Source organism: Ambystoma mexicanum, chromosome 5q (genome assembly GCF_040938575.1).
Source record: "Ambystoma mexicanum isolate Mex_15411 chromosome 5q, UKY_AmexF1_1, whole genome shotgun sequence".
Classification (NCBI taxonomy): Eukaryota; Metazoa; Chordata; class Amphibia; order Caudata; family Ambystomatidae; genus Ambystoma; species Ambystoma mexicanum.
This window is the reverse complement of record NC_090933.1, coordinates 672,114,999-672,142,578: the sequence shown is the minus strand read 5'-3', so window position 1 is coordinate 672,142,578 and position 27,580 is coordinate 672,114,999. Positions and strand designations below refer to the sequence as shown.

The 27,580-nt window shown below is 46.3% G+C and overlaps 1 protein-coding gene across 1 annotated transcript in view; it reads right to left on the bottom strand.

Moving 5' to 3' along the window:
• DNAJC5B (DnaJ heat shock protein family (Hsp40) member C5 beta) overlaps positions 1-27,580 on the bottom strand; it is a 403,804-nt gene that overhangs the window by 11,984 nt on the left and 364,240 nt on the right. The window contains exons 3-4 of the mRNA XM_069621124.1: positions 7,229-7,442; positions 4,866-5,040 (exon numbers count right to left, since the gene is read on the bottom strand). Of these exons, the coding sequence (XP_069477225.1) occupies positions 4,866-5,040; positions 7,229-7,442 (389 nt within the window). The remainder of the gene's footprint in view (positions 1-4,865; positions 5,041-7,228; positions 7,443-27,580) is intronic.

The window sequence follows — 27,580 nt, the reverse complement described above, 5'->3', positions numbered from 1 at the left end:
GCCGGCTTTTGACCATCTCATTTTGGGTCAACCACGCTAGATTAGTATCAAGTGCGGGTGTCCTCACCATCTGTTCTTTTGGTTGCACATGCAACAAAGCCAAACTACAAAAGCGTGGGTTACTTGGAGCAGCTTAATTTATTGTTGGAGCTCCAAGGTGCTCGTAGGAAGGTGATTGTTGATAAATACATACAGGCAAAACTTGATGACAGCAAAACCATACTTAGGAAGCATGGTATTGTACTCTGCCCCTTGCACTCATCTTTCAACACCCCACAATCGGTGTCTCGGTCGTGTGGCGCACAGCAGGCGCCAAACATCGTAGCTGGACCAAGTCCACCTTGAGGCAGATGCAGGGTCGCCACTAGTACAGGCCTACTTTCAACCACCATCTCAGGAGATGGCCCAATTCATGAACCTTCACCCCCCACTCTCCACCGGCTTACTGCCTCTCCCAAATTTAGCTCCCAACAGTCGGATCTGGATAGCCTCTCCCAGGCAGAATCCAGAAGGTATCAGTTAACAAAATCATCTTCTTGCCAGGGAGCTCCAAAGAAATTTAAATGAGGCTCCTTAATACAAGGTCATTGAATAAACATGCACATAGTATCCATGATCTCATTCGGGACAGAGACATTGATATAATGTGTCTTATGGAAACTTGGATTAGGGACTCTAGTGGTCACATGATTGAGATAGCCATCCCAAAGGGATATTCCATATTTAGTGGAAACAGGGATCATGGGAACGGCTGGGGGAGTGGAGTTCTTTGTTAAGAACAAGTTTAAATTTGTCCAGTCCCCATGTTCTTGCCAGGGGTGTGAAATTCTGCACATCAAAATAACTCCCACCAACCACAGTTACGTTAACCTCATCCTGATCTACCGGCCAACGTCGCTGATGCCAGGATTCAATGAGGAAATAGCCCAATCGTTGAGTGGTTTCAGTGGACCAAATTGCTCTACCCTCTTTTTGGGGTGTTGAACCGCTGGAGGGGTAATCCCTCGGGCAAAGAAGCTTTGGACTTGGAAAGGTCTCTTAACAATCTCAACTACGCTGTCTGTAATAATTAACCCACTTCGGAGAAAAATAAGGTACTTGACTGGGTGGTGTGCCGAAATCTGGAGACTATAATTGACAAGAGTCTGCCCTGTGTATGGTTCGACCACTACCGCATTGACTTTCTCATTCTGTTACAGGGCCCGTTACCCCGAACCGCTAAAAAAACACACAAAAAGTTCTAAGTAGGAATTTCAATAAGATCGTTCCTGCAGATATTGCAACTAGTACCCAGAGTCTCATGGCCCAGACGATGGATAAGGACTCATGCGAATGTTTGGTGTCCACTCTCACATCTACCTTCCAGGAATTGGTGGATAGAATAGCCGCTATCCAGTCAAAACTGGTCAGTTGCGAACACTGGCCACCAAAAATGGTTCACACCTTTATTTAAAACTCTTAAGAAAGAAAAAAGGAAGCTGGAGGACATTTGGCTAAAATGTGCCTCATTAGAAAATAAGAATAAATGGAAGGCAGCAGACAAACTCTACAAACTTAACATCCTGAATGATAAGAAAGACTTCTATAATGCCCACATAAGCAGTGCACCTAATTCCACCAGGAAACTCTTTGAGATTCTTCGATCCCTTGAGTAGCCTAAAGCCCTGGTTATTACAGTCCAGCCCACAGCGATGGACTGTGTGGATGAGCAATGCGCATTCGAAGCCAATATTTCCACAGCCAGGGAGAAAATTAGGCATGCATTATCCAAACCCTATTCGACTTCAGGATCTTTTACCAGCCATATTATGTTATCACAACTGGACAAATGTCGCTTTACCCCAGTCACAACCTCTGATATGGGAACACTGTTGACCACCATGCGACCCACTTCCTGCATGAAAAACATTCTCCCTCCTAGGATTATGCTGGAACATCAACAGCTGTTCATTCCTTTTTTCACTCCCATGGTCAACGCCTCTTTCAGAGACAGTTACATCACTGAAGCCATTAAAGTCGTGATGGTCACACCCCTGTTAAAGAACCCTGGCTTAGACCCAAAAGACAGAAGTAATCTTAGACCGATAACCAATAGTCACATTGTGTTGAAAATCCTCGACAAATGTGCAACGAGGCAACTCCAACGCTTTGTCGAAGGTAAGAACATCTTACATAAACAACAATCAGGTTTCAGGCAAGCACACAGCATGGAGACAGCACTTATTGACCTGCAGACCCACATGCTGAAGATAATGGATCAGGGGAAAGCCTGAGCGCTGGTCCTGCTCGATCTGTCTGCAACATTCGACCTACTGGACCATGACCCGTTATTGCGATCACTTGAACATGCAGGTAACTGCTCAAAGGGGGCAGTCGATTGGATTCACTCCTTCCTCTCCAATCACATATCCAAAGTTCACTGGGGTAAAGCATTTTCACCGCTGGCCTCCATCAGCTGTGGAGTACCGCAGGGTGCCAGTTTGTCGCCTCTGATTTTCAATTTGTATCTCTGACCTCTATGCTCCCTGCTGGAAAACACTGGCGTGTTCTTCACAAATTACGCCGATGATACTCAGCTGGTTACAGAGCTGAGCGGCAACCATGCACAAGACTCCATCAATATTTCAGGTGCCTATGATATCATCGAGGCTTGAATGACCAGGAACTGGATGTGCCTAAATGGCAGTAAAACCAAACTCCTCATCTTCGGTTCCTGGCGGGCCCGGGCCAAGCTGAGTGTGGACTTCATAAAAAAGCTTTAACATCAAGAGCAGCGCAATCCTGGTCCAAGGCAAGGTAAAAACTCTAGGTATCACACTAGAATCATTGCTGAGCGCAGAAGCTCCCGTAAATCACATGAGCAAGAACTGCCAGTATTACCGCTTCCTGCTTAGACACATCAGGCCCCTGTTAAACGAAAGAACTGTGCTACCATTGCCCGTGCCACCATTCTCTTGAGGCCAGATTATGGCAATGTGTTATTAAAAGGGGCTAACATTGCTTGTCTGGCAAAATGCCAGACAATTCAGAATAATGCTGTGCGCATTATAAAAAAAATACCAAGAGGTGAGAATATCTCGGCCAATGGAAGAGGCCTTCATTGGCTGGCGGTGAAAGACCAGATCACTTTCAAGTCTGGCACACTAGTACACCGATGCCTTTTTGAAGCTGCTCCTCTCTACCTATAGTCACAGGTCTCTCCATATACTCCCAGTAGGTGCCTGCGCTCAGGAAACCAGGGTCAGATCAACTGTATAGACTTCAAACTGTCAAATGGATTGGGCAGATCCTTCCCGGCTAGATCCACTAAGCTCTGGAATGCTCTCCCGATGGCAATAAGACTTTAAAAAAAAATAAACATAAAGTTCTGTTGAGTCTTGAAGACCTCCCTATTTAAGTAATCTCCAGGTCACAGATTCGTTGTGCCTTCCGAATTCCTGGTTGTCCCGTCTAATTTTTATGTTGTCCTGTCTTAATTTTGGTGCCCCGATGCCTGCGGGCTGCGGCGCCTTATGAATCTATAAATAAAATAAAATAAATAAATAATTTAAAGTGAAAAGCTTCCCGATCCAGCATGGGAGCGGGGGTCTTTTCACTTTAATAGGGCGTCGCCACCGCGCCAGCTTGGGGAAGCCCTTGAAAGACTCCTCTGAGCTGGTGTGGCAGCAGCGCCCTTTGTAATATCAAAGCTTCTCAGCCATGCTGGCGTGGAAGTGACACCCAAAGTCAGTGAAAAGCTCCTGCCATAGGGGAGGAGCGTTTCACTTACATTGGGCATCACTGTAGCGCCAGCACCAGCACGTGGGGAGCCACGGCCGCTGATGCGCCAGCACAAAGGAGCTGTTGAAAGGCTCCTCCAAGCTGGAGTGGCGGAAGTCTGGCCCTGCCCATATGTCTCTCGTAGTTAATGACAGAGAAGCATGAAAGTCGATATAGTGATGTCCACTAGTTCAAAATCAATATGGTCTTACCATTTATCCTAAAAGAATTCTTTTTAACGAAAATTAAGTGACCAGAATAATGCATTTAGTATTATACATACCTTACATCTATTATAATTGTTCTTTTATAATTTTTCCTTTTGATGTAAAAAGCTTTGAAAATTAATTAATTCCTTTCTTGCTTCCTCCCTTGTTTTTTCTTTCCTTCCCATCTCCCTCCCTCCCTCTCTCCCTCCCTCCCTCTCTCCCCTTCTTTCCTTCTTTCCTTCCTCTTTCCGTCATTCTTTCTTCCTTCCTTCTTTTGTTTCTTTCCTTCCCATCTCCCTTCCTCCCTTTGTATCCTTAGTTTTCCTTCCTATTGCCTTCCCTCTCCCTCCCTCCCTCCCTCCCTCCCTCCCTCCCTCCCTCCCTCCCTCCCTTCCTTCCTTCCTTCCTTCCTTCCTTCCTTCCTTCCTTCCTTCCTTCCTTCCTTCCTTCCTTCCTTCCTTCCTTCCTTCCTTCCTTCCTTCCTTCCTTCCTTCCTTCCTTCCTTCCTTCCTTCCTTCCTTCCTTCCTTCCTTCCTTCCTTCCTTCCTTCCTTCCTTCCTTCCTTCCTTCCTTCCTTCCGCAAGGTTTTAAGACCACAGTGTGACCTCGGAAGCCCCTCTGCCACCTGTGTCTCAGCGGTGGGGTGAGTGGAAGCTTGTTACCACCCAGCTTTCTCTGTAAAATGTAATCTGAAAAATAAGAGCTGTGCAACATAAATGTTTTGTGGTATGGTGTAAATATTTCACCACTTGAAATGTACCAGTAGATTAAAAAATAGCACCAGCGAAAATAGTGCAGGTGAGCTGGTCCTTGGTGACCACTTTTTCCGTGTTTAGGTAGTGTTCAACCATTTCATTCTTTAAGTGTTTCCCAAAGTACACATTCACTGAACATCACCTCTCTCCATGTCTGTCTTGATCTGCTCTTCCAGGTCTTCAGGCGACACATAATACTCATAGTCTTCGCCCCCGGGTGATTTGGGTTTGCATTTTCCGCAGCAGCAATTGAAGCAGCAGCACAAACAGCAGCAGAAGTAGCAGCCTGTCAGCAGCCCACAGAGTGCAAACAAGCCCTGGGGGAGGAAATGCCTACAATCAAATGAAGGTATTGACAAACTCTACAGGTTGTTGCAGCAACACTCACCTTTTTGAATAGCCAGCTGGCATCACTAACTATATGTGACTCAATACTCATTGTTAACCCTCGAATAGTTAAACACATTGACTTTAATTGTATTAAAGTGGTGTTGGGTGAAAAAATAAATAGGCTAAGGGTAGAACAAATAGGCAGAACGAATGAGCAGGCACACCTTAGAGTGGCACACTGTAGCAAGTGAAACCTGCGTTTAGTCGTAGCGGAGAGTGAAAGTAAGTTAAAAAAAAGTCAGAATCCAGACAGGGGGCTGGTGTATTAGTTATTCATCAGAAGCCTGAAGCATAATAATAAGAATTAAGTCACAGGAGCTGAAGGGTAGTTGTGAGGGGTGGTCAGTTTAACAGGGGTGATAGGAATACGATTGGGTAAGAAAGAATGTAGGGAAGCATGCAAAATCAGGAATAGAGAGAGAAGAAAGACCACCAGCAACAAGAGAAGGTAGATGTTCTGTTAAACTGAATTACAGTATCCGCATACACCAGTGAGAGATCTATCATCTAGCAGGAACATTGCTCAACCACTGTTGCCATCAATGTCATGTCAGAGACTATCCAACATCAAGGGAGACATTTATTCAGTAGCCACTGGTGCAGTGCAATCCAGCTTTCTAGGGGTCCAAAAAAACTGAACACTCTTTAAAGTGGTCGATACTGTCTAGTGACTGCACACCAATGACTCTTGATAGAAAATGTTATGAAGAAATGGAGAAAATGATTTCTGGATTGGTCAATTTCAAGGAAGGTCTTCAACAAAGGCATTTTTCTAATTTGTTTAAAGGCTTGGGCATGTTTAATAAGCTAAACGGATCTGACCTCCCTTGGGCCGGGTTATAAGGGAACAAAGACTGGGTTATGACGTATGTGGGAAGGCCTACAAATTAGCAGAACGGCCATGGTGGACTCGGGAATGGATCAATTTGAACAGAAACCATTCAGCTGAGAGAGGGCTTGGGGTCGAGTAACAGATGAGCATGAGTGGCAATAAAAGATGGAAAACAACCTGCAGGAGAAGTAGAGCAACTGGCATGCTGGCTGGTATAACTTGTAGGACGTTGTGAACCAGATAAGGGCAGGGGCCTCAAGCATCGCTTTTCAAGATCAAAATAATATAACTATAGAAAGACATAAGGTCAAACAGCTCACATGTCTGTTGAACCATTGATTAAGCATTAATAGGGAGGCCAGTAGGACAGGAAAGGGGAAGTGCGATCAAGGATCAAGTAGAAGGATTTGGCTGACTGCAGGGTAATGGTCTTTTATTAGCAGAGGCTGCTATGCATTCTCTAGTCTGTAGATGGTGTGATTAAGGAGGGACAGCAAAACAAGTTATCAGAAAGAATGGAGGACTAAGGAGTACTTAAAATGCCCGGAGGTCAGGTGGTGGGAGGTGTGGGCCATGTGTGTGTACTTGGAATGTTCATGCACAGTCGAACTTGAATGGGCAGCTCTGCCAACACGTCTACTGGGTGAATGCCTCGAAGCGGTTTTATCAGGAGCCATAATGAAATAAAGAAAGGACTAATCATAGGTCCTGGTGAGTCCAAGAAACCCCGTGGTGCTAGAGTACAGAAATTAAATATCAGGATGTAAGAAAAGCAGTACCAATGGGATGCCTGGCAAAACTCACATCTGTAAATGGGTGATGGTGGCTGGAGACAATACTTTTGTGTATGTAGCATGGTGAGTGAATAGTTAAACCACAACTGAGTTGGTATATGAGAGTTAAAAATATCCAGGCCAAAGACAACAACTAGGCCCACATTGGGATAATTATTGTAATAATTGCAGTCACTAGACAGAAAGAATTACATGTATTGTTTACAATCAAAATAATATAGACACCTGTATGTAATGTATATATCTGTATTAAACGCAAATGAATGTGGCTGCAAATATATTTCATTTACAACGTGAACCATTTATTATTGCTGTCTTCAATATTTTCATCTAAATCTGTGGTGTGGGTGTTCACATAAAGTATACTGACTTCATGTGTGTTTGTGCCGCTGTAAGAGCCACTCTCATTGGAACTGGGCAGTGTTTCGTGTTATATAAAAGAACATGTTTCTTGCATGCAGGATAAACAGATGTTTAAGTATAACTCACCTTTGCCCACCAGCTTGACAGCATGAAATAGGTATTAACATTTTCTTCTCCAAACTGTTCTGCGACATATAGTCCTAACGATCCATACTTGTCATATATGTTTCTCTTCGATGCATCGTTCAGTATTGCATGTGCATTGTTGATCTCTTTGAATGTATCCGAAGCATCTGGATTGTCTGGGTTCTTATCTGGGTGATGTTTTAAGGCAAGCTTCCTAAATTGGCATATAAGAGAAGGAGAGAGAGAGAATCACAATAATGCCTTCGATTTTTTTTATTTTTTTTTATCATGTTTTATTGGTTAAAACAAACAATGAACCTTTAACACCATAAATAAATAAAAAGTGAAACAATAAAAAGGAAAATCATGAGTAAAATAAGAAAACAAACAAATTAAAAAAAATATTCACAACATTTTTTTTCACAACAAGGTTATGACATATAACAATAGTAACTAAGAATTAGAATAAAAAGAAGAGAAAAATTAACCATCAGAATTCCTGTCCGTATCCAAAGCTCTAAAGAATGACACAACTGCTTCAACAACGGAGGTAGAAGATCCCGATAAACAATAATTCCACATAGCCTCAGAGCCTCTAACATTGAACCTGTGGACATGCTTTCTAAATGCATTCTCTCTAAGGCCTTGGACCACACAGCAATGGGGTAATACATGTTTTATTGATTCCCTCTGTTCCCTGTCTTGACAAAACCTACAAAAAAGTAACTCTTCTGTGGAGAAGGAGCTATGTACCCCCACCTCAAGCATATATGTTGGGAACTCTCTCGCTCTTTTTTTCATGCTTCCTCTGGGATTTCATACTGTCTTGTATGCATGTAGGGCTTTCTCAGGATTCTCCTTGGTATCGGTATTTTCACTGGTAATGCACTAGGTAATCCCAAAGGAAGCATGAAAAAAAGAGCGAGAGAGTAGATTGGTGACGTCACACGAAGTAAAACTGACGCACCTAGAAGAGATGCAGTGACACGAAAGTGAAGTTGCAAAGATAAGTGACATCTCAGGCTCGAGATGAAAAGGCTTATGCTACAGAAATTATGAAGATTTCAAGTCATTCTACATGTGTACTGATGCAAAGAAACGCAAGCAGACAAAGTATTCTTGAGGCTAGCTATGTAGTGAATAGATTGCGGCAAGCGCCAACGTATACATATATAGGAACAAGTAAAGAATGGATTTTTCCACTACGTGTTATAGCAGAGCTGGACCAGAGAAGGAAGGCCTTTTCCAGTGTGTTGCAGTTGAAAAAACAATTGAATAATAGAAGTGAATCTCAGGAAGACAAGGCTGGATCAGCCCCAAGAAGCCAAGGTCTCATCAGACGGGTGAGCAGACATTAGTTACAATCGTGTGAAAGAATGAAACTCCTGTTCAGAAGACATGGACGAAAACAAGGAAGACGTCAGAGGTTCATTAAATAATAGTATTTTAAATGTACCAGGGCTAAAATGTGTGGTCTTCAGTCACGTGGAGGGATGAAACTGGACAAACATGACAAACCCCACCTACGCAGAGAGGCAGAGCATGCCTCTACTCCCCTGAATTCTCCAGAGCAAGGAACATTTCCAAGGCCAATTTCAAAAGCTTAATTTGACATGCAGACCACTGAGGTGATGATAGATGATATGCTAATTGGTGGGAAGCTATGGTTATGACCAGCTCACCAGCACCTGAAAGTCCAGCCTTCGTGCTGCTAACATGGGTGGAAAAGTACTGACGGATGTAAGAGTGCCAACCACTTATGGGGGCCCACGTAATTAAGGGCCCTATAGTTTGTGTAGCCAATCGGACATTGTGTAATTAGTGACATTCATGGTGATTTGTTTGCGGGACGGGCTTAGTAGTCCCAGCTGATGTTAAAGAGCCTATCACTTTTTACACTAGTATGGAACATTTACCTAGATGTTCCCCTTGAGCCTATCACATTTGCCACTAGGTTTTTGTAGTTTGCCACGTAGGATGACATCAGCAAATACATAGGTGAACGTCATCAATGACAAGTTTTTGTTATAAAAAGAATGTTTTTTATGAAATGCATTGAGAGGCCACGCTATGAGACGTCCGCTGTTGTCCGGTGTCCTCCTTGTTTTAGATAATTGATATTAAAACAGTCAACTTTGCCAACTTCCTGAGTCGTTTTGATTATTGATGTTTGAGTATCTTCTGCATCCCCATTCATCTCAAAGTATTGCTACCTCGTCTTAAAGGGCTGGGTCAACTATCCCGGTCCACTTTGTTAACCTGCCCATATCGTAAATCCTCAACTAGTGTTTTTTCACTAGGTACCAGGATTTTCCTGTATAGTGAGAGGTATCGCCAGTAAGCACTGGTTTTCAGGGAAATTAGGACCAAATTATATTGTATGACAGAGTGAGGAACTGAGCAGGGGAGACATAGCGCTTACCTCCAAATCAAGGCTTCCAAGAAAGGTAAATAGTCGACTGTTGACAGAGCATAAACTTCGATCCCATAAAGGATCTTCGGGAAAATGTTCCCTTCGTAAAACCGAATAACTGGTAAAAGGGAAAATATGCCGTATCTAGAGTCGACTCTGCACAGCTGATTTGATAATTTGGTTACACGTGCAAGAAGCCAAGACTGAAGTACTTTTTTAATTGTTTTTTGAAGTAATCACGAAGCCCAGATAGAGAAGGGAATCAATGGTCTCCACTCGCTCGGCCTGCATCCACCAAGGGCACTGTTTTTTAGAGGAAGATGTTAATTGCATCACTTTGGTCTTGGAGGGGTTGATGGATAAAGAGTGGGCCTCATCGAAGGTAAACAATCCGTCAAGGAGGTACTGCAGACTTATTGGAGTGCTATCAAAAATCAAAAAGTCATCAGCATAGCCTAGCTATAATGATCTTAACTTATGGAGTTTTTTGGTTACCAGGTTGTTTGGTTGTAAATATTCATCTATATCAGCCATATACAAGTAAAATAGGCAGGGGGCCAACACGCACCCCTGCCTAACGCCCCTAGAGGAAGAAATTGGATGAGACAACTGTCCTTGATGGTTTAAACAAATTTGGGTAGTCGAATGTTCGTAGAGGCCCACTATCAACCTCAGCAGTGTAGACGGTATCCCCCACTTCTATAATTTACGCCACAGAAGATCTTGATCAACAGCGTCGAAAGCTGTTGTGAGGTCCACAGAGCAAAGTAAACTGGATCACTTCCCTTTGCCCAGGCTGAATGTTGAAGGCATTTAATCATTAGACCATTAAGTGAGGCCCCCATATTTTTCCTAAAACCTATCTGCCACTTTGAGATTCTTCCAAATTCCCCGGCCCAGATCTCTAGATGCTGGAGCAAAATGCAAGCAAACACTTAGCTGACAGCATCCAGAATCACAATGGGCCTATAGTTACATGGATTCGTTCTTGCACCCTTCTTATAAATGGGAATTACATGGGCCTGTGACCAAGAAGGGTGAAATGCTCTGTCAGCAGCACATGACTAAACAAAATCGACAGTACCCCCGCCCGGGTCGTCAGGTCTGATTTGAATAGATAATTAAACAGCCTGTTTGGCCCTGTAGCCAGGGATGGATTAATGCCTTTGATCACTCCAATTACCACCTCTAAACCAGCATTGGCGTTATATGTTGTGGTGCGTGGTGGGGAAAAAAAACGGTCCGCAGGCAAGGACCGCTTAGGGAGAGCATAAAGAGATTCAAAGTGACATACCCAGTCGGACTTTGTTACCGCGTTGACCATCCTACCAATTTGGTGGATGTCTCTGTCGTTAATCAAAGACCAAAATGCTCCAGATTTATTGTTGGAAAGGACTACCAGTATAGCCTCAGCATCCAACTGATACCTTCGTGAGAGCGAAGCACGCAGCCAGTTCTTATAAGATTGACACGTTTGTCTTAGGTAATCACTTTTCTCTGAGGTGGTCAGGAACCTATCACTTTGAATGTTCCTGATGAACCATCTCCGCTCTCTTTTCCTAAGTAAAAGATCTTTAGAGTATGCATGGCAGTGTTTCCTGGGACCCGACCCACTCTTGCTTTTTCCCAGTAGGCTAGCCTCAATTGTGTCCACCACAAAACATTCAAAGTTGTCCACCGAGAAAGTATCCAACTGTCATTCCCAAGATGCTAAGACAATGCATCTATTAAGAGTTTCATTGACTCTCCGGCCAATGCTAGTTACCATGTAATTCGGTCTCCCTTGCTATTCTGAGATATTGCGGTCAAGCCATTAGTGTGAAATGCAGTGCCCACACTGTAAACAAAACTCGTGCATGTGGCCTGGTTGCACCAATGTAACATTCTCATCTGCACTTAAGAAATTGCACCATGCTAGATCTGCCCAAAATGCAAGTAAAAATGATATGCCACTGTAAGAAAACATGTCCACACTGGCTGCAGCAATGTGGACCACACCCACCTAGGAACACTCATCATGTTTGCTTTGCCCACTATGCCAGTAAAAATGCTAAGGTCATACTTTAAAAAAAACATGTTCATGCTGCCTTCCCCAATGTTCCGCTGCAGCTCCGCACAAGAAGATTCATAATGTTATTTTATCCTATAATGTCATTAGAAAGACTATGACCACTGTAAGAAAACATGTTCATGGCCACTGCACTCATTTAGCCACCTCAAACCTCCATGTAAGAACACTCATTGGGCCATATTACGAGGTTGGAGGCAGCCATGGAGCTATTAGCTCCATGGCTGCCCCCAAAACCCTACCGACTCCGCCCTGGTGAATGGAGCAATTATCGGTCCATTCCAAGGTTGCCGGGACCGGTAATTCCCCATTCACCAGGGCCCTTCTCCATTCCCATTTGAGCCCCCATAGGGCTCAATGTGAATGGGGAAGGCGCTAATAACTATACCGCAAATTGCGGTACCGTTATTAGCTCCAGAGTCCCTTTGCGGGTCCCGTCCTTAACGCCTGGAAAAACCAAGCGTTAAGGGAGGACCCACAAAGGGAACTCGTAGTAGGGTGGTAAGGGATTACCAGCACCGGTGCCCTTACCAGTGCCGGTAATCCCTTACCGCCTGCCTCGTAATGAGGCCCATTATGTTGGCTTGGCCCATAGCATCAGTAAAATCATATGCTAATCTAAGAAAATATGTCTGCACCAATGTCAACCCATCAAGCAGAGACTTGCTCCCTTTCCTTCATGTACACACATTTATGCACGCACCCACACACTATATACACTATCTCAATCACACAGTGACCCATTCATCATACACACTGACACATTCAAACGCACACCCATACAATATACACACTGCTAAATCATTCACATGCTCACACATACACATTGACTCCACTCTCATTTGCATGCACACACATATACATGCACACTTAACACGACAGAAACCCTTTCATGCACATACAAATGTACAAACATACATACACACATACATATACTGCTCCAACTCCAGATGCTGCCAAACACACTGCCAGCATGTCCCTCTGACTCTTGGACATCATGTAAACAGGAACCAGGAAACAGGTAGAGTTTCCTGGTCCCTGACATGCACAGTGGAGTGGGATCACCTCCATCTTGCTGCCCCAGGACGGTTCCATTCACAGTGATGCACAGGGGCACCTCTACATCCATTTGGCCCTGAACAACTCCAGCCTGCAGGCCAAATTGATCATGCAATGCTGGGGAAGCATAACACCCCTTGCTTTTCATGGCCACTGGGCATGTGCAGCTGGGATATTGTACTACCAAAGGGAAACCATTTTGGATGAGCCACTCTAGCTTCTTCACCTTGCCCTTCAGAGCCCTAGAAGATGCCAGTGCAATATAAAACAATTACAGGTAATTAATCGGGATGAATGCTGACGATGATCCCTATCCAGTGTTCATCAGTCACTGGGCCTCATTCCGACTTGGGCGTTAAGGGTTAAAGGTCACCGGTAATGATGCCGGTGCCGGAAAACCCTTACCACCCAATTCCAAGGTCCCTTAGTGGGAATCGCAAAGGACGTGTGGTCTGACCACACGTTCTCTGCGGTTCCCGTTAAGGGACCTTGGAGCTAATAACAGTACCGCAATTTGCGTTACCGTTTTAAGCGCCTTCCCCATTGAGCCCTATGGGGGCTCAAATGGGAATGGGGAATGGTCTACAGAATGGGGACTTACCGGGTCCGCCAGGGTCGGAATGATCCGGTAAGTCCCCATTCTGCCAGACCGGACCCGGACCTGGTTTGGGAGGCAGCCATGGTGCCAATAGCACCATGGCTACCGCCCAACTCGGAATGACCCCCACTGTCTTTTGAGAAAGAAGACTTTAGTAGAAGCAAAATAGGCTGAACCCCTCACTGGTGCTATCTGTCCCTGTTCCCTTTCTCATAGAGGTATTTTGGAAAAATACTATAGGAGTGTAAGAGACTGTCCAGCTTGGAATGATAACCTTCCGTCCGAAAAAATTCAAATGGTTTTTCTAGGTTTTGATAATTTATTTTGCTCATTAAGAGAAGTGTAAAAATCTTCTTATTAAAATGTGCACTGGAAGTGACCATTAAGATTGTAAAATATAAAAAAGAGCTAGTTTAAAATTAAAATTAAATATTCTGCTTCTTTAATAGCTGCTCAGGAGTATGCCAACACAGTTTCAGTCGGAGAACTGCACCAAAGCAGTCCTGTGAATAAGTGAAATTTGTAGGTGGGGAGTATGCCAGAACAGTCTTAAGTAAATGTGAATTTTGCAGGTCGGGTGGTGCCAAAGCAGCATAAGTCACATGTGAATTTTGTAGGCAGAGGAATATGCCGAAGCAGTCCTAGTCACACCTGAATTTTGTAGGCATGGGAGCGTTCTAATGCAGTCTTAGGCACACATGCATTTTGTAGGCTGGGTACATACACCAACACAGTCCTACGCAAATGTGAATTTTGCATTGAGGGAAGTGCTCTAAGGTAATGTTAGGTGCATGTCAATTTTGTAGGTGGGCCGTGTGCCAAAGTAGTGTTAGGCAAATGTCAATTTTGTAGGCAGGGAACGTGTCAAAGCAGCCTGAGGCACACGTGAACCTTGCTGACTGTGAAGTGCACCAAAGCAGTTGTCGGCACACATGAATTGTTCAGACAGAGGTAGCTTCCCAATGAACATCTGATCCAGATGGACGGGGGTTGCGCCAACCTAATCAGGTAGGGGTTCACTATATCTCAGATGAACCTTCACCTGGATCATGTTGGCTCATGTTTCTTTGACCCAGGTCAGAAGAGTTAGCCTTATTACAGGATTCACTACAAGTAGCCACATCTAGCCATGTTTATCCTCCATCACTAGGCTGAGACTCCTGGGTCATTGTGTAGAGGAGGTCCCAGACATGGCCTGCACCCCATCCCCTCATTTCAAGGTACCAGGAGCGTACTCGCCAAGGTATGTGACGTATGAGGAGCAAATGAACAAACAAAGAGCTGCACTGGGACTCTGCCCAGTGTACATCAGAAGATCCATACCTTTTGAAGCGCCCATAACCAGACAACCCTGGGCAACACGGTACCCTATCAGACAGCTGTACAAGCTGCTGATACGAAACGAAGAGTACCTACAGACGGTCCATGAAGAGACCCAAAGAGCCCTAATGGAAGGCCAATGGAAATAACACAACGGCCTGAACAGACTCATGAATGAACAAAAGTGGCTATCGAAGACAAGCACGCCAGTGCGAGTAACTACGAAAATAAATGTAATGGACACAGAGAAGAGACAATGTTAAAACGTAAGGAAACGTTGCTACGAGGCAAGATGGAAGCAAACGACCAGTTAAACGGTTAAACGTGTGTAAATAGGCTTGGAACGCAAGAGGCTAAAGAAATCGATGCTGCTTGCAATGCTACGTAGCAGATTAGAGCGGCAAGCGCCAACTATATATCTACCTCAATAAAACACATTATACAAGTGCGACTCCATTTTGTAAAAGCAGAAATGTACCCAGGCTGCCAGAGGCCTGACAGACCAAGTTTTGTAACCCAGCCAGAGGCAAGAGAAGGAGTGGAATCGAAACTCAACAAAGAGCGGCTCATGCCTAGGAAATCGAGGTCATCCAGAGAAAGGGAGGAGAGCATCAGCTAACAAGACTCAAACTTCAGAGCTTACCAGCCTGCCCCATGAAGGTCAAGATAAGGGGGGCCCATGCAGGTGGCAAGGCCGAAACAGAATTAAATACATTAAAACTGGAAACTGAAGCAGATTCATGGTGCACTAGCACGTGATCAGCCAGGCGTCAAGAGGTACCACCGCCTGATGTCACCCAGAAACCGAGTATGCCATAACTTTTCCTGATAGGAGGCTACAGTTTCGAGGCCATACCCAGACAACTAATTGACACGTAGCCCAAGATACTGATTGATGGAAGGGAGGCAGGGTGAAACTTGGGACACCAGGCACCTGGGTGTCCATTCTGCATGCTGCTAATTAAAGGTGGAAATGTATGTCTAGGGGTGTAATCTGCCCAATCACAATGGACCAAGTTATCTGGGGTCCTATATATTGTAGAACCAACGAGACGTCGTACTTGCAGTGACGTCTATCACGTGTGATGTAGAGGGAGGGGTGTAGACGCCCACCCGATAAGAGTCATCCGATCTGCATGCTCTGTTACAATATACAGATATAGCACCTATATTTAAGTTACCTTTCCTAACCAATTATATTGCATGTCGAGTTTTTGTAGAATTAGACGTCAATGGTGACGTGTTTTATGCATAAAGGTTGCTGTTCAACTGAAGTTCAAGGAAGTCGGAGCGAGACGGGTGGTTGCAACAATGCTGATTCCTAACTGCTTCCCTGTTTGATGTACTTGTCATTTAACAGACTTCCCTTTGCCAAACTACTGAGTCCTCATTATTGAGTCGTGTTGGAGTAAGTGAATCCTGCACCCCCATCCCTCACGTTGTGCAGCTATCTTGTCTTACAAGTACTAGAGGGTGAGCACCGACTTATGGGCCCGTTGGTGGTCATCTCACCCTCCTGTACAATTGGTAGCAGAGGATGGTTTCGCCAATCGATTATGGATTATTGATTAATATAGTAATAAGACGCCTATAGACCGATGGCATGAAGTAACTCTAGGCCTTCGGCAATATCACAAGTCCTTTCGCCATTCCGGCTGAGTAGGCTGAGAAGCTTCCCGTGGACAATGATAGAGTAAGTCCATAAAAATCTGCAGTGGGTCTGAAGGAACCCGCCTTTCCAAGCATAACCCTTCTCATTCCCACGGGCAGCCAATCGGACGAAAAACCGCAAGAGGCTGAAGAGGAAGGGGCGGTGATCCCGAAGCTCCAGAGAGGAAAAGATGCGATCGGTGAGTAAAACAAAAAACTTGTTACTTTGGCAAATGTCTTGTAGGCATTAGAACAAGCAAGGGAAAGGTAACAGAGGGTGGCAGAGAAAAAAATAAAATAAAATAGTCAGAAGTAGAGAAGACTGTATATATATATATATATATATATATATATATATATATATATATATATATATATATATAAGGGGTTAATAACTCGAGTATAACAGAGAAAAACGTAAAGATACCGGGAGGGGCACCCGAGAGAAAAATGTACGGATACCGGGGGGCACCCAAGAGAAAAACATAAGGATACCGGGGGGGGGCACCCGAGAGAGAAACGTAAAGATACCAGAGGGGCACCCGAGAGAAAAAATGTAAGGTTACTGGGGGGGCACCCGAGAGAAAAACGTAAGGATTTGCCTTGTTCCTGCGCTTTAATACAGCGGTCAGAAGAAACGTGAACTCAGAGCCTATATAATAAGGGACAATTAGACTATGATGACATTTAAAGACACATTAAAGGAGTTCGCTTAAAATCCATGACGGGGTATTGATTAGAAGGCAGGTATATATATGACCAGCTGGTGTCCGTCTAGTCTGTCAAGTGGCTGTCCTATGTGTTCTGTTGTGTGCTAAATGTAAGAGAACTGTATTGTTGATTGTGTGAGGTGAAATTTGATTTTACACGATTCTGTGAAGAAGAGGGAATAGCCAATGAATTGATGGTTTTGAGTTAATTGATAGTATACATTTTGGCGGGAACAGATTGGATTGGAGCTTGCGTATCTGGTGCTTGCTCATACTAGTAGAAGGATAACAAACTGTATAAACATTATTGGTAACGGAATTGGTATCGAGGAGGTCACCCCACTTGCGCATCTATGCAAGCAACTACCTAAGCATGCACCTAAATTAAAAAAGTATAGCACAGAGTGGGTTAAGGTACCGCCCACAAGATGTTTATGCCTTGGCCACAGAATGGGTCCATATCAAAAGCCGTCTTACAGCACATGACGACTTATCTACATGCCACATATACAGGAAAGAAGCTAGAGAAATGTCTTGCTGTTCTAGAACTATGGAAGATGTTTGAGCAGACGAAGGAGGAAGAGCCTCCTGCAGACTGGATATTAAACGTATGTACGGAGGGGGGCGAGACGCCTACCACGCCACCGGCCCCGCCTGAACCAGCCATCGAGGGTAGTAAGACAGAGGGGCTCTACCCGCTAAGAGAACTAAAGGCAGCCACGGGGTATAGCAACCCCGCATATGAGTCGCCTACGTATAGTAGCAACGACAATAAAGAAAAGGACCAGGAAACTAATATTGCCTCTGCAGTCCCGAGGGACAAGGAGAGACGCAATGACGAAGGAAAGGATCAGGCACAGAGTTGTGCATCTTTCGTTAGGGAGAGAGAGGGAAGGAAACAAAAGGAAAATGAAGGTAGAACTGATGAGATAACATTCGCAAAAGACGAATGGATGGGAGGGCAGATATTGCTGAAACTAGATGGAAAAGGAAGTGATGATAAAAGGACAAGAGGGAAGGATAGGCTGAAGCGAGAACAACTATATCGCGAACACCAAGAGAAACAGCTTGATCGCAAACAGAAGGCAGCCTACGACCAGTGCAGACAGAATAAGCAAAGGTTGGAAGAAGAGCAAAGGGTATGTGAGAAGAAAGTGAAGAGAAGAGAAGATGAGGAAATTAGAAGGGCAAATGAACGTAGAGACGAAAGGATGAGGGAAATAGATAAGGCTAGAGAAGAAGCGAAGAAGCGCAAAGAAATAAATGAGGAAGCAGAACGTAAGCGCAGACAGAGAGCACGGGATCTGGAATATTTGGAGCGTAAAGTCAAAAAACCCAACCTGTTGTAGAGTGGGAGGACATAGAAGAATTCTTTCCTGCAAATGACTCGGTACCAGGTACGAGTGGGACAAATATTGAGGATGACTCGACACCAGAAGCATCGGAGAAACGATTGATAAGATATACGATGAGATGGGGCTAGAACAGAGATCCCATGGGGGAAGGGAAGATGAGCGCCTGGAGAGCACTCAGCTATATGACACAGAGGATGTCACCCGAAGTAGTGGGAACAGGGGACTGTCCCTAGATAGACTGGAGATTGGGCAGGACAAATAAGATGCGAGGAGTTGTGTGGGGAAACGGAGTATGAGGCACACAAGGAAGAGAGACAGTGCGAAAAACAGCTCCCAGGGGACCGAGGGATACGATGATCAGACGCTACTGAGTCCGCAAGTAGGACACCGAAGTCTGCCACGCAGTCCGGCCGACATGAAGAAACACCCCATGGTCAGAGGGGGGCATGAGCACCTGCCTATGCAGATAGATTAAGGGCATTGCCAGGGAGATGGCAAGGTGGAAATGCCACCCCTGCTATAGACTATGAAGAGCTATGGGGAAAGAAAAGGAAGACTGCGCATTCCAATTCCCGCTGCTAGAAAAGGGGGGAGCAAGACCGCAATATATTCCATGGCCACACATGGACCGAGAAAACCTAAAAAAAAAAAAAGCTTCCAATGCTGACATCGGGAGCCGGGAAGTGGATGCATGAGTTAGAGAAAATGACTGGGGGTGTCACCTTAGCTATAGGGGATATTAAGGGCCTCCTAATCACCATACTTGGTGAAAGAGCGGACGATGTATGGAAACGGGCAGGCTACCCTCGGGTAACCATAATTGACACCTCCCATGACAGAGCGCCATTTAATAATTGTAGAGTAGCAGTGTGGAAAGCGCTGCGAACGCTATATCCAGACACTTCTGATATGGGGGCTATAATGACTCGGAAAATGAAAGAGTCAGAGGATCCGTTGATTTATATCCAGAATTTCCAAGACACGTGGGTGCTCGAAACGCATGAGTCTTGGACGAAATCTATCCCTGTATTCTACCATATATTATGCCAGGGGTTGCCCGAGCCAGTGCAAAAATAGCTCAAGAAATTGGTTGGAATAGAAGCTAAACCATGGGCTGAAATACAGTTGACAATTGCACATTACTGTAGATTGTTTCAAGAAAAGAATCGGAAAAAGGAAGCAACTCGTAAGGGTGAGGAGGCGAAGCTGGTGCAAAAGAAACTCTCAAAGTATGCTCTCAAGGGAGCCATGCTGACAAGCCCAGCTGAACCACACGCACAGCAAGCGACTAACCCATCGCTGAATAATCAGGGTAGTGCGGGATTTTACCCGAGGGGAAGGGGTTTTGGAGGAAGAGGATGGCAGAGTAATCAGGGTGGGTTTCGAGGTAACCAGGGAGGCTTTCAGAATAATCAAGGTGGCTTTCAGCTACTGTCCAGCTGGCAGTCCAGCTACGCCAGATGGACAGATGGCCCGACCACCGCCAGTGTGTTGGCTGTGTGGAATGACAGGACATGTGGCGCGCATGTGCGGAAGCCAAGGCATGTGGCAAAAACGGCCAAGGAATTGGAACAGGCATGGTGAATCAGCCTGCCATCTCATACCAGGGCAGTACCCAAAATCACACAGTGCAGCAAGGTGCGCAGCAAGTGGTTCAACCCTCGCACATGGGGAACGTACCGCAGGGACAATCCCAGCAGGCACCACCGCAAATGTCCCAGGGCATCAGCTCCGGAGAGGGAGTCAACCCTGGAAATGGGGGAAATCAGCAAGTATACAGTGGGCCGAACCTATATTTGAAATAGGACAGCTCACGGGGGACTCTGATGTGCTCTATCCTATCAGTGACACCAGACCCTAATAGGGAACCTAGGGTGAATGTCGTCATAGGGGGTAAAGAATATTCCTTCTTAGTTGACACGGATGCGACGCTCTCGTGCATACGAGAAGGCAAGTTTTCCTTGTCTGGCGATGCTATAGATACACAGAGTTTCACTGGAGCTCACAGTAGAGTTCCTTTTACAGACGCACTCCCAGTCTCTGTGGGAGAGCGCAAAATGAATGTACCCTTATTGTATTCACATCAGACCCCAGTAAACATTCTGGGTCGGGACTTAATGACTAAGTTGAATATGACAATCTCATTTACCGAGAACGGTATAGTGTGCTCCACTCCAGGAATGCATTATTCGAATGTGTGCAAAATGATCAGAGCATACTCAGGACGCGTAGCCAGGAGAGCTATACCGTTAGAGCCAGAAGTCTTTGCATATGGTGTGTGGGTGCTCATGGCAGGATTGCCAGGCCTCACTGATAGAACTATGAGGACACCTGATGAGTTTCTAGTCAGACCAACAATACCTATGCATGAAGAAGAGGGACAAGTATTTCCCTTAATGATACAATCTGCCACAGTTCGAGGGAAAGTGGTATTGGTCGAAGGATATGACGACGAAGGCAGACAATGGTGTGTGATAATCGCCATCGAAGAAGGGTATCGAGTGGCTGACGTCACCGATGACGATTTGTTTGAAGAACACCCTGACCTAGAAGAGACAAGGATAGAAGTGAGTCTTGTATTTTGGGTCAAAATGATCAAACGGGAGGTGCCACAGAGGATGATGCTGGCACTGATACATCCAGAATACTTCGAAGATGACATGGCCCAAGTGCCTGTCACAGTATGGACTACAGGGGCCTATGATGTAGACCTCCTGAAGGGAGCAGGTGAAGTGAAAATTAAACTAAAACCAGGAGCAATTTTACCAAGAGCACGACAATATCCTATGTCCAGAGAGGCAGATGAAGGAATCGCGGAGACAATTTCTGTCATGATGGAGCAGGGCATCCTATTGACGTCAGAATCATCTTGCAACAAGGTGATTTACCCTGTCAAGAAATCAAAGGGAGGGTCTTGGCATTTAATCCAAGATTTAAGAGCATTAAACGATATAGTTGAAGCCAAATTCCCTCTAGTCCCTAATCCATCCACAATTCTATGCAACATACCCACGGAGGAAAAATATTTCACGGTGATTGACTTGAAAATGCGTTTTTCTCAATCCCGTTGCACTGTGACTCACAAGACCTGACGTCATTTACTTTCAGACAAATGCGCCTGAAAAGCACGAGGTGCCACAGGGGCACTGTGAGTCTCCATCCATTTTCAACAGAGTCCTGCAAATGGACCTAAGCAATGTTGCAGTAGACAGTGTTGTTTTGCAGTATGTGGATGACATTCTGATCTGCAGCATCACTGAGGAACAATGCAGGCACGACTCTGTCCAGCTACTGACTATCCTGGCTGAGAAAGGATATAAAGTTGATAAGGAAAAGTTACAATACTGTCAGCGAGAGGTGCTGTACATAGGCCAGCTAATCCCACACAAAGGGAAAAAGGTAACCCCAGAAAGGGCTGAAGCTATCATGAACACAGCTAAAGCACTCACGATAAAACAAATGTAAAGCTTCTTAGGCCTGTGCAATTATGTCAGAGCATGGATCTTCGACTACAGCTCGTATACCAAGCCCTTGCTTCAGGCTTTGAAGAAAGCCCAGGCAACAAAAGGAGAAATTTCATGAACTGAGGCAATGGAGAAGGGGTTTGCAGAACTTAAAGGGGCAATTTGTAAGGCCCCAGTTCTCAGGATTCCTAATTATGCAGAGGAATTCTACCTGTTCTCACATACCGATGGCAATTGTATGACGGCAGTACTCGCTCATCGAACCTCACTGGGGTACAAGCCCCTAGCGTATTACAGCGGGAGTTTGCACTGGTCATGAAGGGCCACTTCCCATGCAAACAAAATCTAGCTGCTGCCGCGTGCGCCATTGAAAAGGCATCATCCATTGTGATGGGGTGCTCCATGACATATTGGCCCTCATTACGACCCAGGCGGTAAGCGGAAAACGATGCCGGTAAATGAATACCGGCATCGTTTTCCGCTAGGTCCGATTATGACCCGCGAAAGTGCAATTAGCGACATCGTAGTTTACGGTGCCGCAAACAGCACCAAGGTCACGCGCGCGCGACCCACCATGCCGTAAATACCGGCATGGTGCAAAGCTACGCAGATCACAAACCAAGCGGACATGCCCCTAACGCCATCGCCAATGCCGTTAAGTACCTTACCGCCATGGCGCTAATTCCGCCATCGCGAACCAACCGTAAATGGCCATGTGCAGTGTTCCCAGCTGCCACAGGTGCACAGAATCAGCACAGGTGGAGGCAATACAGACTCTCCCAGTGCAAAAAGAGCACACCCCACCCCTACCAGCCCCAGTCACACTCCACAATGATACCAATAGGACTAGCAATGTTGGGGCTGGAGGACCTGATAGCAATGCGAGTGCTACAACTGCAACAACAACAACAACAACAACAACAACAGGCTGCACAGAGGAGACGCAGGAGGAGAAGGAGGGCAAGGCAGGGCCAGCAAGCCCCACCAGCACAGCCAGTGGCACCACGCAGGCAGCCCCCAATCCCACGCATCAGAGCCAGTCCATTCAACCTCACCGCAGAGCAGATCCACACCCTGTACCGACTGTACCGGGACACCATCACCAACATTGTGCACATGATACACAACGACATTGTCAGCATGATAGAAACACCCACCGCCATCCCGCCCCTACTGAAGGTAGTGTCCGTGCTCCACTTCCTGGCCACAGGCACCTACCACCACACAGTGGGCCACTTGCATGGCATATCCCAACCATTATTCTCACGTACACTGATCCAAGTGCTCGATGCCCTCCTCAAGCACACAGACGACCACATCTCATTGCCACGTTCTGCCCAGGAGATTGCCAACACCAAAGTGGGTTTCCATGCACTAGCTGGCATACCTGGTTGCATTGGTGCCATCGACTGCACCCATGTTGAATTGGTGGTCCCACATGCCATGGAGGTACCATACCGCAACCGTAAACTATTTCACTCAATCAACGTGCAAATGGTCTGCGACTCCAACAGGATCTTCACACATTGTTGTGCCCGATTCCCCGGATCAACCCATGATTCAATGGTCCTTCGGAACTCCACAATACCACGCCACATGGAGCGACATGCAGGCCCAAGATCCTGCCTAGTCGGTGAGTCTAATGTCATGAGCATGGAAATGCGAAGTGTGTAGGTGATCGACGTACCAATGCATATTTCACCTGGCAGAAAGGGGGGGGATGATCCATACATCACATGGCTGCGACTAGCAGTAGCCAGATCATACCCTGAGGCAGCACTCACGTCATCTGACAATTGTATACATGATGCCTGATCTAATCAGCCGTAACATGTGAATGAAAGTGTACCCCAACCATGACACAACCATCTGCAAGTGCATTGTACGAAATGTGACCACATTGACTCCAAAGGAACGCACCTACATGCACGTCACCAAACACCATCAACTGAAAGGCCTGTCCCCCATAACTGCGCACAAAGGAGGCACATGTCGGACAGGAACATCAATGCACAACTACACAGACAGCAAGACCCACAAACTGTCCCCATTGACACCAGTATTGTTCCCTGGGGTCATAATGAGCCAGACAGCAATGTTGCAATCATGTGAGCTTTGACCTCACAGGACACGTGCCAGGTCACATAAAATAACGGCCTGAACGGACACAGTGGATGGGCACTCACGAGGCAATTGTCCCCCCTGCATTGTGTCTTGGCATGCAAAACAGTACATGAGAGCCATGAACATATACCGGTTGCATAGTGTGAATCCATTAGCACAACTAAATTTGGTGCAAAGTAACAGTTGAATGCAAGGCATGGTGGCACGTCATGTTCAGAAAGCAATCTCATTCCTGACACATACATTGTTGCCCATTTACAGGTGATGCAGGCTATCCCCTGAAGAGGTGGCTCCTTACACCAGTCCGGAACCCACAGAACCAGCATGAGGAGGACTTCATGCACGTACCCGTGTGGTGATAGAGCAGGCCTTTGGCTTACTGAAGGCACGTTTCCGCTGCCTCAGCAGGTCTGGCGGGGCACTCCTGTACCGCCATGAGAAGGTTGCGAAGATCGCCATGGCATGTGTCATGCTACACAATATGTGCGTCAGACGTAACGTGCCTCTGCCCCCTGACGCAGAACTGCAACCACCTGATGATGAGGATGATGAGGGTGGGGATGGGGCAGCACCTCAAGGAGGCAGCGATGCACAGGAGGGGCGTGAAATGCGTCAGAATCTCATTGACCAATACTTCTAGCACACACAGCATGTGCGTGTAACATGTGGACGGCACTTGGGGCATTGTGTGTGTCTGGTATATGCACACTGTAGACTGTACAACAATAAAGCACACATACACAATGAGCAATGTCCACACATTTGGTTTGTGATAAACGAAAAAGTGTATTGTGCTTCTGAAAAGTTATGACACACCCAATCCCCCCTCCCGCTCCCCCCTGAACACCCCAACACACCCAATCCCCCCTCACCCTCCCCCCAGAAATCCCTGCAAAGGAGTGCCAGTGCCCGTGGTGAAGTGGGTAATGTTTCCTCGGGGGGAATTGCTGCCCTGGGCTGTTTGGCAACAGGAATTTTGGCCTGCTGTGGGTTGGCCATGGGTCCAGCAGAGGTGGATGGTTGGTGGCCTCTTCCCTCTGTCCTGGGCTTCTTGGCTGGGGTGGTGCCACTCTCGTCCCTGCCGGTGTCCGAGTGTGAGCCTGTGGTGGAGCAGAGGAGGGAAAGAGTTATTGATGGTTCAGCGGACATTGAGCAGGCATTGTGATGAGTGCCATGGTTTAGATGGATAGATGGTGGACTTTGTAGGCCGTGACATACAGGTTGTCTCCCTTTTGGGTGGGTTGAGCATGCAGGAATGTGTGTGCCTGCTGTAGAGTGTACATGCTGCATGTGTTCAGGGTGTGGGTCTTCTGCTGATGTGTTGCGTTTGCCATATGGGGCAACATTGTGATTCCCATGTAAGTGTGATTCAGGGTGTTTTGCAAGGCTGAATTGGAGGCACCTACCTGTGTCTCCTGATGTCGGGGCTCCTCTCTCCATTCCGCCGACGCCCTCAATGCACTCTATGCCGATCAATGAGGCACATGTCTCCTCCCATGGCTGCATCTTCAGGGGGGAGTCTGCTCCACCGCCAGTTGCCAGTCCCAGGTTGCGGTTTGCTGACAGTATGCCCCTTACTCGGAGCCGGAGGTCATCCCACCTTTTGCGGCACTGTCTGGCGGTGCGTGGGGTGGTACCTACGGCACTGACGCGTTGTGCCACGAGTTCCCATACTGCTTTTTTCCAGGCTATGGCTGGTCTCGTCATCTCTGATGAGAAGACGATGTCTGCCTTTTCCTGCAGCGTTTCTGCAAGCATAGTTAGTTCTTTGTGACTGAAGCGGTCCTGCCGCTGCCTGTCGCAGGCTTTTTTAACAACTTTTGGCATGGTTAGGTGAGGAAATGGGTGGGTAATGGGATTCACAGGTTTCAGGGTCGAATGTAGTGTGGTTGGGTAGGATGGCAATGGATTGTGTTTTTAAAGATGGCCGCTGTGCTCTTTCCCGTTCCGCCGCAATGACACTACTTCCGGTTCCGCTTATTTACTGTGCCCGCTAATTACGGGGCCCGCTGATTATGAGGCCCACTGATTACGGGGCCCGCTGATTACGGGGCCCGCTGATTACGGTCGGCGCAATGATGGGTGGCGGTAGGTCACCCTGCGCAGCGTTCGATGCCGGTAAGGCCTGTTTACGCCATGGTGTAATTTACATTACCGCCATGGCGTAATGCTCGTGCGCGATGGGTCGGAATATGGCGCTCTTTACGCCATAGGTCCATGGCGTAAATGATGATTACGCCATGGCGGTAATGTCGCATACTTACCGCCAGGGTCGTAATGAGGGCCATTGTACGTCGAGCATTCGTTATTTGTCATACTAGAGAAGCCAAAGGGCTCGCTGAAATCTCTGAAAACATCCGCAAATGAAGTAATTATCTCTAACCCATTGATCAAAATTGTTCGATGTAAAACAGTAAACCCAGCTACATACATAGCTGAGCCAGTCACAGAGGGAGAATCAATACATGACTGCGAATTATGAGGAATTCTATGATGAAATCCCCAGGGTAAAGGAAAATGCCCTGGCAGGTGGCGAAATCGTGTTCATTGACGGTTCTTCGAGAATTGATCAAGAAGACGGACAAAGATATACAGGCGTGGCCGTGGTAAAACACCTAGCGAATGGAGAGTTCCAAGTACTCGTCAGTGCGCGAATACCCTCTAACTATTGTGCGCAAGATGCAGAACTATTGGCGCTGATACTCGCCATTGAGAATCATGCAGACCAGGAAGTAACTGTGTACAGTGACTCCGCCTATGTGACATCCACAGTACATGCAGGTCTAGCGCGCTGGAAAAGGAGGGGCTACCTCAGAGCGGACGGCATGCCAGTGCAACACGCAGCCTTGTTGGACAGGTTGATAAAAGCACTACAGCTCCCAGTGGGCATAGCGGTCGTGAAATGCGCCGCCCACACAAAGGGGACAGATTTCGTGACACGTGGAAAACATGAAGCAGACACGGAAGCCAAGCACATGGCGTCCAAAAATGAAACAATCATGGACGTGGAGGTGGCACGTACCCATGAGAGGATGATGGTAGCACAAGCCACACCTGAGGCCTATAGTAACATGGGGCAGACTCAGCTAATGGAACTCCAGGGGAGGCACCTCAGGAAGAGAAAAATTTATGGAAGTGTCAAGGGTGTTCCTTAAACCCCTCTGACAGGTTGTGGAGCCAAGACAGCACTGGTAAACCAGTAATGCCTGTCGCCCTACTGAAGGTAGCATTGGAACAACTACACTACCCTATACACATGTCTAAAGAAAATATTGCTGCAACGCTCGCAGAAGACTGGTTTACACCGAATTTAGCGGAGCATGTTGCGTTCTTCATGGTGAACTGCATAATCTGCCAGCAGTTCACCGCTAGGCACACAGTAAAAGTAATAGGAGGAGTTATCCCCCGACCAAATGGCCCATTCCAGCACTTGCATATCGACTACGTCAACATGATTTAAGTGTGCAATTGGTACAGGTATTTAATTGTGGTGGTGTGTCCATTCTCTAGATGGATAGAAGCAGGTCCCTGTACACACCCAGACGCTACCTGTGCTGCCAAATTTCTAGTGAGGGAAGTGTTCCCTAGATG